This window comes from Musa acuminata, chromosome BXJ1-2 (genome assembly GCF_036884655.1).
Source record: "Musa acuminata AAA Group cultivar baxijiao chromosome BXJ1-2, Cavendish_Baxijiao_AAA, whole genome shotgun sequence".
In the NCBI taxonomy this organism is placed as follows: Eukaryota; Viridiplantae; Streptophyta; class Magnoliopsida; order Zingiberales; family Musaceae; genus Musa; species Musa acuminata.
Window position 1 is genome coordinate 31,835,306 of NC_088328.1, and position 15,784 is coordinate 31,851,089.

The window sequence follows — 15,784 nt, forward strand, 5'->3', positions numbered from 1 at the left end:
CAACATAATCAAGGAGAGTATGCTAGAATTTATAAGGAACTGATAAGTATATTATCATTAATTTTGACTTAGATATTTTGAGCTTAGTATTAGTAGTAGGCAAAGGATTACTACAATCTTGTGTTGACTAACAATAATAAAATAAATATATATCCATAAACATGAGATATATCCAAGTAGGCATATGCATTTAAATTTCCACTGATTTATAGAAATGCTGGCATCATATGATTCATGTATTCCAGGAAGAACCATTCTTGCATGAAAATTATTATCATTGTGAAAAATCAACAAAGATGATCCCTAAAAATCCAGAACAAAGATGGCCTGTTACCAACAAAAAGCTTGACAACAATTTGGAAATGTTCTCCCCAATCTTCATGCTAGTGGAACAAAGTGAATCCTGAAATCATGGGGAGAGGGATATGATTCATGTAAGAGGATGTCTCCAGAAAGCATAAAAGAATAGGATATCTGTTGAAGAACAACTTGAAGCCACTGCCTTCCTTGCACCAAAGTTGGTGAGAAAGACAAGCTGTGTCAACAACAATTTTGGATCAAGCACAGAAAGTTATGGATCCATCAGTACATGTTGAAGCTCAAAAAAACTCAATCACTGCACAGCAGAGGATTCCAGCACAGGATAGGAACTCAAGGAATTGGTTTGATGATAGTAATCACCACCAAGAACCATGATTTCTTCCATGTGTGTGTCATAAACCCTAGTCTTTGATTTAGTCACATTGAAGCTATGATCAAGTCAAACCTTCACAATGGGGCTCATCCAATCAATTGACTAGTTGTTAGCTTGCTGAAAGTAGTAGGAGGGGGGATGTATGTGAAACATATGATTCTATGTCCTATTTCTAACCATGATGTGTTCTCTGCCTTCAATTCCAGATAAGGATTATGATTCTTCCATACTTCACCTGTTTCAATAGCACTTTACACTGGCAAGTCAAATTATTCTGTTTTACTCCTATGCAGTTGTTGTTCTTTGCATAAGAGAAAAGAACAAAGGAAAGTTTCAAGCACAAATTTATTTCCTCTGGCTATCAAATGTTTGTGGTTTCTTAGGTACAAAGTAGCTGTTACATTCTAAATGAGAAGTTTGAACCTAATATTCTACATCTACACACAATATTTTCATGCTCAAGTAGTCTGATCTTGTTGCCAACCTATCATCAAAACTTTTGGTGAAGCATATACAGAATGATTAGAAATATATTACATAACCATTTTATGCATTTACATCAGGAATGAACAGGAAAAAGACTCATTCAAGCAAGACATGAACACAAGATGACAATCCACAACTCATTCACAGGGGCATGCAATCTTGCTTACATCCGAGGGCATAAATGCCAAGATCATGAGCAAAACGAGTATGCCGATTGGGAGTAGGAGTACCGCAAGAGGTGGCGGCGGCAGCGGAGGCAGTATCACCGGAAGTATCAGCAATGAGGCAGTGAGGCAAAGAAGTAGCAGCAATGATTCTGCACTAAAATATTTAGAGGGGGAAGATGTATGGCTTTGTTCTCGTGGTGTGGTGGTGGAACCTCTATAGACGGTTCTTGAATCGGCTGCGAGATGATCCTTCCGAGTTCTTCCTTCCATCGAAGCACCTCGGTCAAGCTGTCTGCCAATCTGAACTTTTGGCGTTCATGGATGTTACCTCGTCCCAAAGTTTCTCTCGGGAAGGACAAATCATCGTCTTCAACTCCCACCAATGACGACGATTCTCAATGTGGAATCTTACCAAGTCAAATGAGTTCTTTCCAGATTAGGATCGGAAGCTGAATCCCTGAAACCGAGAGGACGAACTGCTATCTCGGTGGCTGAATCCCTGAACGAGGAACCGAGAGTCCAAGATGAGCTCAATCTAAGCAATAGTGTCCGAGCTCCCGTTGCAGAAATCGTTTCCTGATCGCATTGGCCATAGGAGAATAGTCAGTTCCGTGAGACAGAAACTAATCAAGAAATTTAATCTCTAAGGAACACATATTGGATCGAGCAAATGTCCATCAAGCAGTGCATTCATACTGCTTCATAAACTCCAAGATCGAAACCTCCATCAATTCTTTGAAGATAGATTGATTTCCTCCCCCTCAAATACAGAGAGCGGAGAGTCTTACCAGAAGGAAACATGAAGGAGAAAGTCTGAGTGGAGACCATGCTTGAACCTCAAAGCCAACATGACAACAAGGTTTGATCTCCTCAGGCAAAAGAAGAACTCGAGTGCATGTGTTTGTCCGTGCTCCTCATGCTTTGCTGCTCACATGCATGTATGTAGGGGAGAAGGCTGAGAAGAGAGAGAGAGAGAGAGAGAGAGAGAGAGAGAGAGAGAGGAAAAGGCAACACCAGATGTGCTTATGGTGCTTTGCTTTCAAAGAGAGAAACCTGTGTAGGCTTCTGCGGGTGGATGCATTGCATCCCATTTTATGGTCGACCCCTCCCTCCAGACCTCCAACATCCAGGAAAGTTGGAGTGGAACATTCCACACCCCTCCTCGTGTCACGACATAGCCGACGAGAGTGTGAGGATCTCCATCTGTAGCAGCCAAAGGAAGGAAGCCTGTGACACAAAAATGGTGTGCCATGCACGGGAAGCAACATTAGATGATGCCAAAGATAAACTAATAAATCATGATATAGTTTGTGTTGTAGTCGAAGCCCTTAGAACATCCTTTCTTCCTTTAATATGAGGTTGGTGTTGTGGCTACTTATGCACTGCTACAGTCTCCACCATGCCATCATAATATGTAATCATGACATGATCCTATTTTATTTTGCATGCCAAATTTAGGGGACATGAGTGGTGTTGGATTTCTTTTCCTGTTGGGATCGTAAACAAAAACTATATTAGGATTTGTGAATCCCAAACACATAATTTTCTGATGATATTTATTTAGATTTGTTGGGGATGGAAAGTCATAGAAGCTTCATCGTCAGAAATGAATGGTAATAATATCTTTACAAACTCTTAACACGCATGAACAAGAAAGTAGAGAGAGAGAGAGAGAGAGAGAGAGAGAGGGTGCAGAGGTAGGAGATGGCTTCTGGGAAGGGCCAAAGGGGGGTGGGGTGTGATAGATGTTGAAGGTTCCCTTCACCTGGCCACCATCTATTCCCTGTCTCTTTCTATTCTGCTCCCACCACCTCTTTCCCCTTCAATGCTTCTTTGTCATACAATGCTTGCTTGCTTGCTCCCAACACAACAACCTCTTCCCTCAGCTCCAATCATATACACATTGCATGACATATATAGTTTTTTTAAAGATAAACTAATAGCATTTCCTGTTTCAATTGGAAAAAAAAATATAAATTAATATATTAAAGCTCTTATCAATGCGGGATACAAGAAGGATCACTATTATCTATAAAGTCTACTAGTTAAACGTGTTTATCGTACCAAAGTGTAACACGTTTTATCTTTAAAAAATCTTGTTCGTGAGTTTCGATTTGTATCTATCCATCTTATGATGTTAAACATTATTATCTTATTTTTTAAAATTTTTTTTAATAATAACTAAAAATTTCTATGTATCTTATATATATATATATATATATATATATATATATAAACATGAGTTAATGTTCTATATAAAATGCTCTTTTTTTTTTTTTTTTGGTTCTAAACTCTCTTGTTATTATTTTTTGTTTGTTTCATTATGTACAGCAATAAGCACTCATCCTCCTACCTATGTTCTTTTACTTGCTGATGGTATGGTTAGTATATTATTGGATCGGTCACTCTTCTCTCCTCCATAAACAGTTGTCAATCTCAATTATAAATAAGAAATGACTGCATCGATCTCTGATTTATGACCTCATCACATCATGTAACTCATTTCTCATGTTATTATGTACCAATTTTCAAGCGACAAATGGCATTGGTTATCCAACAAGGGGAGGGGAAGAGCAAATCATGGACATCTTTGCGCCACATATTCCACAAGGTGGCAAACAACACTAGTGCGTGCTGGATGTGGCCTCTGAGAAGGACAAGATGAATCTGGTCCGGAACATGAACGCAGCTCTCACTCTCATTGGAACTATTTTAATTCGTAAAGATGTGCACAAAAAGTCACATTTTGGCATCCATCCATCCATCCATCCACTAAAAAAGATCCCTCTCGATTCGACAACCTTACGACCATCACGTTTCGTTGCATTGTTTCTTTAGAGATTAACATTCCTTTTAGAAAGAAGAATAACAACGAGTTAACATAATGTTCTAGCAAGTCATTAAGAGTAGATATTTGCTTGCTTAGAGTTTATGATAATATTATGACTATCCATTTGTGCAAGTGTGTGATTCATACATTTTTACATTTAAAAGAGACGAGCAAACCTTCTTATGAAAATCCAACTTTATTTTGGCTGAAATATTTTGTTAATTTTTCTTGGTGAAACTACTAGTTCAACAAGATTAATTATGCTGCCATGAACTACTAAGTAAGCCTTGCTGTTTATAAATGTTGTAGTGACATCTTAGAAATTAATCTTTAAGACATCAATTTTGTATATGGCTACCATATACGATGGTCTGTATATAAATATGCCAAAGCCATAGGTTTGGGAAGTCAGTCAACAAATCTCATTAAGCATTCCGTAATGCAAAACTAGATTTCCTTGTTGAAAGTCCAACAAACAAACAACAAATAATGATAATAATAAAACTTGCAAATGAATGCGGAATAGTGTGTCTGCAACAGTAGAAGAAATCCATTTCTCCTCAAACAAAGATATGAAATGTTATGCTTGCAGATGAATGAATGCAGTATAAAAAGGAGATCATGTTTATCCCTGGAATGGATTACTTTCTTCCATCTCAAAGTCAAGCCTCAAAATTGTTTTTCTTATCTATTTCTTTTCCTTTCCATGTATCCATCCAGCTCATATACGTTGGTGTCCATCTAAGTACAAAATTTGGCATGTTTCAACTTGCACTCCCACCTGGGAAAACCTAACCATGTGAGGATTAAAAAAAAAACTTCTCATTCTTTTGCGGGAAAATCTTTTCTAAACTATCTGAGTTGACGACCCATATGAAAGGGGTTTAAAGAAGTATATTGGTGATGCTGAAGGATGACTTATTCTTGAGCTCTCCATCGCACTAACGACAAGCTGATATGAGAGAGTCGATTTTAGGAGGATAGACGAAGTGCCATTTGCTGGAGGAGCACTCTCTTCTGGGCAGCATTGATGAGGCCACTGCACTCGGCATTTACAAGGACCTCTGTCATGATCGCTGCAGCATGTCCAGTAGGCTCCTCAGATGCCCTCCTCAACATGAACGCCTGTAATAGTGATTTATTGCTCCCTTAGGAAAATTAATCAGTGCATACGATAGATCGACTATAACCAAATGCCCCTTCCCCAGAATTGTCTACAAGTGTTATAACAGTAATCATTTATAAAGATAAAAGAAATACTGACTTCATAAAGATGAAAAACACCTTTGTATGAACAAGCATAATAGTTCTGCATATAGCAGAATCACTGCATTATCTAATATTTGCTGCTTCAAAATACCAGCTTGGTAAATACAAGCACTTCAACAGCTGCACCTTCTGGTCAGAATATAACAAGTTTGGTAAATGGTAATGCCTGAGGGTTGTGTAAGATAGAAAATTTCTCCTTTTCACCACAGAATGACATATTAACAGTAGAATGCACGTACTATGGAAATCCAAAGGAGTTACTAACATTGTGTATCCACATATTTAAAGACTTGTTCATGCAATCCATAATAGAGATATTCTTCTATGTTTACCGTAGAAAGCATTAGCAGCAAGCAGCAGGTGCACATATAAGAAAAAAGAAAAATACCTGTCCATGATGCATTATTTCAAGGCCACCAGGTTGCTGGATCCACGGTTCCCCATCAATCTGAACAGGAAAGGGACTGTCCATGTGTAACCTTATTACTTTTCCTTGGGCCAGTCTTCGGGCTTTTGAAAGTCCTACCTGTTTTACCATTGAACAGATCAAAATTCTTTGTGATGACCTATGAAAAATATGTCCAAATCTTTCAAGATTCTACAACACTTCTCTTTTTCCTATTTAATAAAAAGAGTATTTGCTTTTTTGCTTTATCATTTCCTTATTTTGTTTCCTCCAAATTTACTAAGAAGTCATAGCCGAAAAAGAACAATATTATAATGAAAATCAGAAGAGAAGAAAGTAAAACCTGAAGTTTCCCAAGGTGCCATGCCCCAGATATGCATACAACTTCAAGTGTTTGATCATGCATCGACTGCATGTCAAAATCATCATCATGCTCATAGTCATTTTGCCATAGATCCACCCCTCCCATGTAGCTACTGATATTTAACACAAGCACACCTTCTGCATCCTGGGAGAAGTGCCAAAGATAGTGAAATAAGATAGACGCTAAAGAAGATAATATGGAATAGCTAGAAAACAAGAGTGTAATTTCACCTCTGGGATTTCAATTTCGTGACCATCGACTTCAAGCTTTACTTCCCATGGTAAATCAGCACATGTTCTGTCCATGATATCCTTGGCACCCTCTTTAGCATATCGCAACTTGTTTACAAACTGTAAAATAGTTATCAGTCAGACATAAAATTTTAGGCCCATAATTACATTATGATCACAGCTTCGATGAAAATAAAAAGATCATTTTAGTAATGGCATCATAAAGCATGCAGCTAACTATGAGAAACCTTTCTTCCACTTCTGTAGTTATGCTCTTTCAAATTTGGAAAAGCTAACAGAAGTTCTCACAAAGTTTAGGTTTATACTGCCAGTGCTCAAATATCATGACGACTTTCATGGCATAATGCCTCTCTTTGAACAAAGGGTAGGGGGTCATCCTAAAAAAGCAGGATACATTCATGTTTCATGGTGCAATACGACGCACATGCTTATCTAATACGAAGCATGTGCATATTCTTTAAAAGCAAAGGTACAATACTGTATTGCAGAGAGCATTATAACTACATTGATAGTGTTGAATGTTTAAGATAAATGAACATATTAGACCTTGACCAGACAGAACAAGTACAATTGCTCATTGTTCAAAAACAAAAGCCAAACTTCATTACTGGGTCTTAAGGACCAAAATAGTTGTCAATTATATGACACCGCCAATTCAACTTATAAAAGGAATTTTATCTATCAAATTGCTTAAGTGCAACTAAAGCAGACTTCCATCTTATATTTTTTTGCTTCTAGACAAGTATAATGCTGAAGCAAAGTCAACCAGTGAAATGATAACCCCAAAGAAATATAAATAGAAAAGTTAATAAAATAGAATACCCTGATGTCTGGCTGAAATCACCTATAAAGAAAATACTCAAGGGATAAAAAGGGCTGAAGAAATTACCTGGCTATAGAACTTGTCAGGTCTTTCTTCCCGAGTCATGTGGAAGTCATATGCTACCTTTGCATCACATCCAATGCCTAGTTGAGAATGGTGGAAGAGAGAAACAGAAAAGAATTCAAAATGTTCTAGACTAAACTCATTGCTGATCGAAGTGGCCAACAGTTTAAGCAAGCATACCAAGATAGTTTGTCATGAACTTCAACTGCTTTACATTTTTGCCTTTCTCCACATTGTGTTCCTTAATTGTGACACTCCAACGATCTAACATAGTAAGTGCTGCTTGGTCGATATCATGAAGAAGGGCTTCTAAGCCACCTTGCCCTTCAATTGAAGACAAGCCTCCTCCCCATTGTAAAACTCGAGACAAGTCATTCCCTGTGCCAAGTGGAAGTATTGCAACAGGAGGAGGAGATTCAAAGTTTTCCTTCTCAATGGCATCAAGAACCCAGGCTACGGTACCATCCCCACCACAGACGAGAACTCTGAAGTATCGGATATCATGGAACATTTTCAATGCAACTTCAGGTCCCCGCATAGCGCTTAATCCAAAGATCTGAGATTATATACTTTATAATTAGCAGAACTACTAATTCATTAAATACTATTAATTTAAAACCATAGAACTGTGTTGGTCAATAATTCCAATCAAACTTTAATTAACAGTAAGTGTTCCATGTTAAAGTCACTGATAAAACAGATCTATCATAAAGGCTATCAAATACTCCTTCGAATATGTATTCGTTCAGGTCAGGAAGTGCTATAACAGTATCCAAAAATATAATTATCCAGTTTTGAAATATGATTGTCCATGAACAATCAAGACAAAACTTTTTCCTATTATTTCAATTACAAGGATATTGTTCTAAAAAGCAACCATAGCAGTCACTATAATGGTCACTATGGTAGCTTATAGTGCTATGTGCCATCATTTGCAGTAGTGTAATATTGCGATTTAACTTACAGCTACTTTAGCAGGCTATAACAGACTAGTGGCCATTGAGTTCCGGGTTCTAGCAGGTGCTCCAAGCCCAATAACCCTTTTAACTAGCAGGTTGATATAAATCTGTTAAGAAAAGGCTAAGTTAACACAAGGTAAATGTGTTTCTAGGTTTTCAAGTAAGAATGTCACAATGAAAAGATTTTGACTTTATCTTCAACCCAACAACTACTTTTTAACTAGCAAAGGCGATTGTTCACCTATCCCACCTTGCTACTCCAGGGCAATCTCTCTCCTCTGCATGCTCTCCCTTCCCTGCACTTTGAATCCTTCTCTCTCTCTCTCTCTCTCTCTCTCTCTCTCTCTCTCTCACACATACAGACTATAAGTGGACATCACAGTGCATTTTAATATTCTGATATTATATAGCATTTCTATTTATGTGAAACTTGTGGTTGACTCAATATGAACATTTATTTGAACCTTTGTTATAGTAATCATTGACATATTTACATTATAAATTAATTATTTTTGCCGGTGAAGAGAGTGAGATGTAACATCCGACGAGGTTGCTTCTTTATGATCTAGGTGATCGAGTTTTGAGTCACATAATGTCTCTATGCTTCAAAGGATAATTCTGCAAAAATTGACCATCTGTATATCCTGCATTGGCAAGAGCCTTGTTCAATTGGACTTCCCATCGTTTTTTATTATTGGTGAACCGTTTTTTGCTCGGAGTGCCTAACATATGCTACCGTACTTGAAGATCATCTACCACTATGGTTTGACACACACAATTTACAATATAAAGGTAAAAGAATTTTAAAAATAAAAAAAAGAAAAATAGAAAATAAAAATAAGACTATATTCAGAACATATATGCTTTCACCAAAACATCACTACCAAAAAACATGATATGGTGTATAAAGAGAGAGAAAATACTAATTAAATAGCCAAGAAACAACATAAAGTACACTGACCTGTACAGGGTTCAGTAACATGCTCAATCTCCTTCTTAGAGAAGTTCCATTCTGACCACCACTTTTGGCATTAATAAAAACAAGAAGTGGTCTGGCATCCTGCGGCAAATCAACCACCTTATACTTGTCTATTCCATCAACATCAACAGTGTACTTGTTTTTCTTGTAGAGAACCTTGCTAGTGCTTCTAAGATTTGCCGATCCATCGTCCTGATTGTTCTTTTTGTTGGACTTGTTCCATCCAGCAAGCCTTCTAAGCATTGATTCAAATAGCGAGTTTTCCTCCACATCACTCTGCAATTTACTATTAGGAATTCCAGAAGGCACCGGATGGTTGTTGCCATATTTACTTCGGTTTTGCCGCCTTCTCAAGCCACCCCTCATTGATGAAGCAATTATCTCTTCCTTGATAGAATTCAACATACCACTAGTTGTTTGTCTCCCATTTGGGTTTTGCACAGAAAGAGGAGAAAGGATAAGTCTTCTTAGAGGGCCTAAATCACAAACATTACCAGTCTCTTTCAGTAATTTGGCATGACAATCAACATGTACAAGGCGCTGACACCACAAGCAGCACCAAATGGGAGAAGCACCAAGAAAAGGTATGCCACATAGTTCATCACAGTAACAGCAAAAACAAGACATCTCGGGGTTCTCATCCGAGTTCACCCATCTCTCCGACCAATGATGCAGCAGATGAGATGCACCAGCTTGTGCTACAAGTTTGCAGTCTTTTGTGGCATACTGAGAACAGTGAAAATGAGCTGCAACACCACAAACAGTGCAACGGTGAATGAGACCATTCCCTGTCCCATTGGCACCACAAGTTTGTGGGGAGGCTAATGAATACAAACAAACAAAACATGTGGATGGTTGACCACTACGAGAGCAGTCTTCTGTCCATGCATGAGGCGCAGTTGGACATTTTAGATGTGCCCATGCTTTCTTTTTTTCTCTAGCTGCGGCTTTAACCCAGTTCACGGATGCCTGCCTCTGCAACTTTAGGAACACATAAACAACAGCCAGAAGTCCAAATGATCCAGCAGTGACGAGCCAACTAAAAATCCCAAATCTGAAAACCACAGATTCAGTAGCCGTTCTTAAAAGTGTGGCACCAAAATCCATAATTATTAGCCTCAGTTGGACCCAAAATAAAATCTGAAAAGAAAACATGATGACCACTAAGCAATTCAGTTAAAGTACACATAATGTCATTCCTCTCTCCAAGATGAACAAGTTAAGTTGATTGAAGCACCATTCAAACATCATATAACAGCATTCATTTATGATCAAGACATGTAAAAAAGACTTTGTCATTGCTGTTCAATGGTGTCAGAAAAAATATCCGGAATTATTTATGACATGCACCAACGAGGAGAAGACATTAAGCAGAAATCATATGGGTTCTAAACTTATATAGAAAATTATTCTGAAGTTGTCTAACTAGTGATTCAACAAATAATTCAAACATCCCAATAAGTCCAACATTCCAAGATATGTAGGTAATTGCTGTTGAAAGACTGGAGTTCATAGACCAAATATAAGATGAAGAACTTTTGTCATTATTACGACAGGCGAATCAATTTTAAGCTATGGAAGCTTCATGTCAAAACGGAAGACCCATCACGAGAGCACCTCAGAAACGACAAGCAGAAGAAGACGCAGAAGTCCAAAAACAAGAAGGAAACGCCAGTCAAAAGCCCAAATCAATCTACCGAAGCTACATCCGACGAAAGACAGCAAAAACCCTAACAGCGATTCAAGAATCATCAAGCCAACACATAAACCGACACCGCGGCAGCGAATGCCCATAACATCGGGGCCAGATCTGATCCTACATTACCAGAACAAAAAAACTGCAAACACAGACAACCAATTACGTACCTCCAAAATCCAAACCCCTCAATTCCTCTCCCGCACTCTATCGCTCTCTTCTCTTTCTCGATCGCCTCTTCCTTAGAGGCGAAGGAAATAAGAAGAAGAAGCGAAAGGAAAGGAGAAATGGCGACGGAACCAAGGCGGGTTTGGCTGTCGACGGCTTTATATCGTTGCATCACATGGGATACGATGCGCGCACTCACGATGTCCATATACACGTATATAAACGCATGCGTAGCGGACGCGCGACTTCGTAAAACAAAGCAGGGGAAAAGTGTTTTCTGATTTTTTTTTTGTTTTTTGCTTTTTTGTTTTGGAGAGAAAACAAATCTGATCTGGTCAAACATTTATACGAATATATATATATATATATATATATATATAAAATAATAATAATAATAATAATAATAATAATAATAAAAGAAAAAAATACAAAATAAAAAGGTCAATATAAGCCAATAATGTCTTACAGAATGAGAGATAATAATGATGAATTATCATATTCTTAATTCCATAATTACTCAACAAAAAACTAATTATATCTTTTAGTGTTTCATCTTTATGATAATTGGCACATTGGTTGGTTATAACATATTATAACAATCAGATACATAATAATATCATAAAAGTAATTGAATGAGAGGGAGGGTTAATAATTAATTACTTATGATAACCTTTATAGAATATTGTAATGAGAGGCAGAACCTGCAATAAAGTGTAGAGATTCTTCCTGATTAAATGCAGAGAATCTTTAACAACACTTTGGGAGATTAAAAACAGAAAAGAATGCCTAGAGATATATTAAGAACACATCTTTTATGTAGAGAATCAAGTCCATGCATGCTTCTTGATGCCTTGGAAGAATCATATTATGTTGCATATAAAGTGGCCAAAAAAATTCATCATTTTCTACTATCAATCTTTATTTTATTCCATTAAAATGCTGAGAATATTAAAACAGGAAGAGAACATTCAGGTGGGGGAGGAAACAGAACCTTCATTGTTCTTGCTGTAGTGGCCCAGACCCAGTGTTCCATGTTCTTATTGTTGTTGTATACTCCTGCATACAATCAATTCAAAACTGGTTGGAGCTAATTAGTTGTCCCAATATCTAACAGATGATCTCATTTATGAACTCAGAAAATGATAGATTCGAATATGAACTCACAGGCCAATCTTGTCACTGTTACAACAATATCATGCAACAGGAATGATATAAAAATTACAGTTGAGATCCAACACTCCTGTTCAAGCCAAGCTCATGTGACCTTATGCTGCCGTCCTCACCATAAAGAAAGAAAAAAGGTCATGATGTATGGGCATCACATGAAAATGACATTTTCTTCACGTTGCAGCAAAGTAAGCAAGCTTATTCAAGGCATTGGCTTACCAGATCATGGTGTTGGAATGGGAAATGGCAGTCAAATGGCAATGATGATGGATATATAAGCCCAGATTTGTGAGCTAAATTAATCTCACCAGTCCTGAAAGAGACAAGCATGCAAGAAGGGTCCAAGTATTAATCATGATAAAGAGTGCAGTTGACTGTAGTTTTCAGGCTAATCTAAAATCCTTAAGAGATGAAGAAAGGGAAGTGGCAGATGAGCAACCTAACAACCAATTAACATACCTGTCTCAACGATGACCAGTTCCAGTTCCAATCACTGCTTTAAATGGTGTCACAATGAGGACAACTTATATGAAACAGTTTACAGATGAAGCAGGAAAAGTGAAGGGAATCCGATAAGTTCTACTTGCACACGAACAAGTTTAGCAGTCAGAAGAATGATTTTCCATCCAAATTGTAAACGGCACAGGCAAGATGTGGACTGCGACCATAGACTATCTTGTGTTTTGCATCATCGTTTGATCCAAATATTTGACCTGGTAAAAGAATGCATGCTTGGTGATGCTTCTGGTTCTGGAAGTCAGAGGAAGAAGACTTCTGGTTCTGGAAGTGGCAGATGAGCAACCATACAACCAATTAACATACCTGTCTCAACGATGACCAGTTCCAGTTCCAGTCACTGCTTTAAATGGTGTCACAATGAGGACAATTTATATGAAACAGTTTACAGATGAAGCAGGAAAAGTGAAGGGAATCAGATAAGTTCTACTTGTACATGAACAAGTTTAGCAGTCAGAAGAAGATTTTCCATCCAAATTGTAAACGGCACAGTCAAGATGTGGGCTGCAACCACAGACTATCTTGTGTTTTGTGTCATTGGTTGATCCAAATATTTGGCCTGGTAAAAGAATGCATGCCTGGTGATGCTTCTGGTTCTGGAAGTCAGAGGAAAAAGACTTAGAAGTAGGAACACATTAAATTGCATACAATAACAATGACAACAACAATACTATTTGGGGTTGGCTACATGGATTTCGTTCATCATCAAGCTTGTCTATGACAATGTCATTGGCCACACATGATATTGGTATCGCATGAGACCAATGATTTCAAAATTGAGATTTTTTTTCTAGTTGTTTCGGTATTAGAAGTAAGCAAATTTCCAATATATTTCATTTTCGTCAAATTTCTTAGAAGCATTTTAGTTTACTTCTTATATATGAGAAGAGATCGCCGAGGAAGAGGTTGCATAGGAGCTTCACCAACTCCCAGCTAATATCAAGATCATATATACAAATATACAAATATGGTTAGATGTACTGGTACATTGAAATGGTCTAGAGTATGAAGGAAGCAAAGGCAGCACATTGAGAAAATACAGCCGGCCCAACTTCTAAGCAATACCTAATGCACATGCCAGATGCTTGTACAATACTAAAGCAACACGAGTATTAACCATCAAGGAGAAGCAACAAATCCATAAATATTGTGTTCGAGAAATAACCTCTTATGGTAATTCTCATAACCCTGTACATAATTAAATCCAGTGTTCTCTGAATAGAACAATTTATTTGGAAATGAAAGACCAACAAAATGAAATTAACATGAATAACACACTCCAACTACACCCTTTTCTTTAGAGAAAAATGCAACATAGACCAAAAGAACTAATAGAAAGTCATTCTAGAATTAGCTTAAAAACATGGCCTCGTGGTAACTGGCATTACTGTCATTACTGACACCAATATTTCAAGTCTTCTAAACACTTCAAGATAGAAAGTTTAAGGGTTACGTCAAAAAAAATGCTACATGCTTTGCATGTTGAAACTCCCCGATCAAATCCCAAGGAGAATGAGGTCTGGAATTTGGAACAAAAAATCCATGCAAATTTGCAGAAGATATAACAACAACAACAACAAAACTGTGAATTTGCAAAAGATAATAATGAAATTATTATCCTTTTCTATTTCTATTATTTTTTTAGTGCAAACATGTAGACTATTACATGGTAAACAATTCTGTAGATAAGCATCAGATTTGTGAATCAGGAATTATTTACTTGATACACTATTCTAACAATCTCTTTAAATATCTATAGAAAAATGAACCAAGGGAAGGATGCATTCAAGTATAAAAAAAGGCACTTAATTTTGTCATCATCGAAAGAATGCTCCTGAGTTTCAAATTGTGATGTCTGATTTTAGGATGTTTTTTTCTACTAAATTCTTAAATAGGCCTGATCAAATCCAAATTCCAAAGCATTCTAATGAAGTAGAAGTATCCAAATGATCTCAATTTCAATATGTACAAATATATAGAGCCCTGCTCGTTATGGTACGTACCGACCAGTACACCTCAGTAACGATCAAAATCCAGTGTGTACCGATCGGTACCAAGGCATATCGGTCAGTACGCACCAAATTTCAACTGTTATCGCCCGGTATGGACCTCGTAGCGCCCGACACGAGGTCAAAACACTGGTACTTCCCGGTAGAGGGTGATCTGCATACCGGTATCCTCTCGGACTGGTACATATAGCCCGTACCGACCGGTACACATCGAAATTGAAAAACCTAGAAGTATCCACTCAAGAAGTCCTCAAATGGAAACCTTTCCATGACTAAATTCAATCTCATAAGAGTTGAAGTGACAAGAAAATAAGCGCAAAGAAACATGGGTAACAATGATGAGGATAGTAATTGGTCTTTAAAGCAAGAGAGCATCTGGCCCTAGTCATGTTTCAAATCTTGGCATATACAACCAACTTAGGATTATGGTCCTCATAAAGGGATGAGAACTTGTTTAGAATTGTCTTGTTAAATGTTTGCATTTAGAAATCATAAGAGATCTTAGCTTGGTGACCAATGGTAAGGATCATTCACGTTTAGAAATGGTAAGCATGAAACACCTGTTTTCCACATACCTCAGATAAGGCATTTGTATCATAATTCACAACCTAGGAAAAAATAGAGCCTTTCAAGATTTTTATGAAGGCATATAGTACAACTTGTACATGCTACAATTTCCAAACTGCTCTTTATTAACTTTAAACCCCATACTAGGCAAAGCATAAATTTGATTAGTGTACAGTACAGTCACTAGCAAGACAAGATGTAAAACACTTGAGCAAGAAGCTTCAAGATTTGATTTAATTAAGGCCCATGAGCACCATATGTTATCTGCAAAGACTGTAACAGTAACACCCTTTTTAGTATATGAGAGTGACAGTTATCAGATATAATCCATATTAAGTTGCAAGTGGTAGATCGATAACTAAAATCCAAG

The 15,784-nt window shown here is 37.4% G+C and overlaps 1 protein-coding gene and 1 long non-coding RNA gene across 3 annotated transcripts; both read right to left on the reverse strand.

Annotated features, from left to right (window-relative positions):
* Positions 1–1,206: 1,206 nt before the first annotated feature.
* On the reverse strand, positions 1,207–3,255 carry LOC135613512 (uncharacterized). The gene is made up of 2 exons (XR_010487329.1): positions 2,136–3,255; positions 1,207–1,923 (listed from the first exon to the last, which is right to left on the reverse strand). It is a non-coding gene; the product is annotated as an uncharacterized LOC135613512 (long non-coding RNA).
* Positions 3,256–4,770: 1,515 nt separating this feature from the next.
* Positions 4,771–11,294, reverse strand: LOC135610193 (diacylglycerol kinase 2-like). Of its 2 annotated transcripts, none has more exons than XM_065104372.1 (8): positions 11,158–11,294; positions 9,274–10,431; positions 7,534–7,909; positions 7,357–7,433; positions 6,447–6,566; positions 6,196–6,360; positions 5,835–5,972; positions 4,771–5,302 (listed from the first exon to the last, which is right to left on the reverse strand). In XM_065104372.1, exons 2-8 carry the CDS (start codon positions 10,396–10,398, stop codon positions 5,150–5,152), a joined length of 2,154 nt encoding a protein of 717 aa, XP_064960444.1. In that variant the 5' UTR covers positions 10,399–10,431; positions 11,158–11,294; the 3' UTR covers positions 4,771–5,149. The 2 variants fall into 2 exon arrangements, with proteins under 2 accessions (XP_064960444.1, XP_064960450.1); XM_065104378.1 differs by lacking the exon at positions 4,771–5,302 and adding an exon at positions 5,378–5,575.
* Between the last annotated feature and the right edge of the window lie 4,490 nt (positions 11,295–15,784).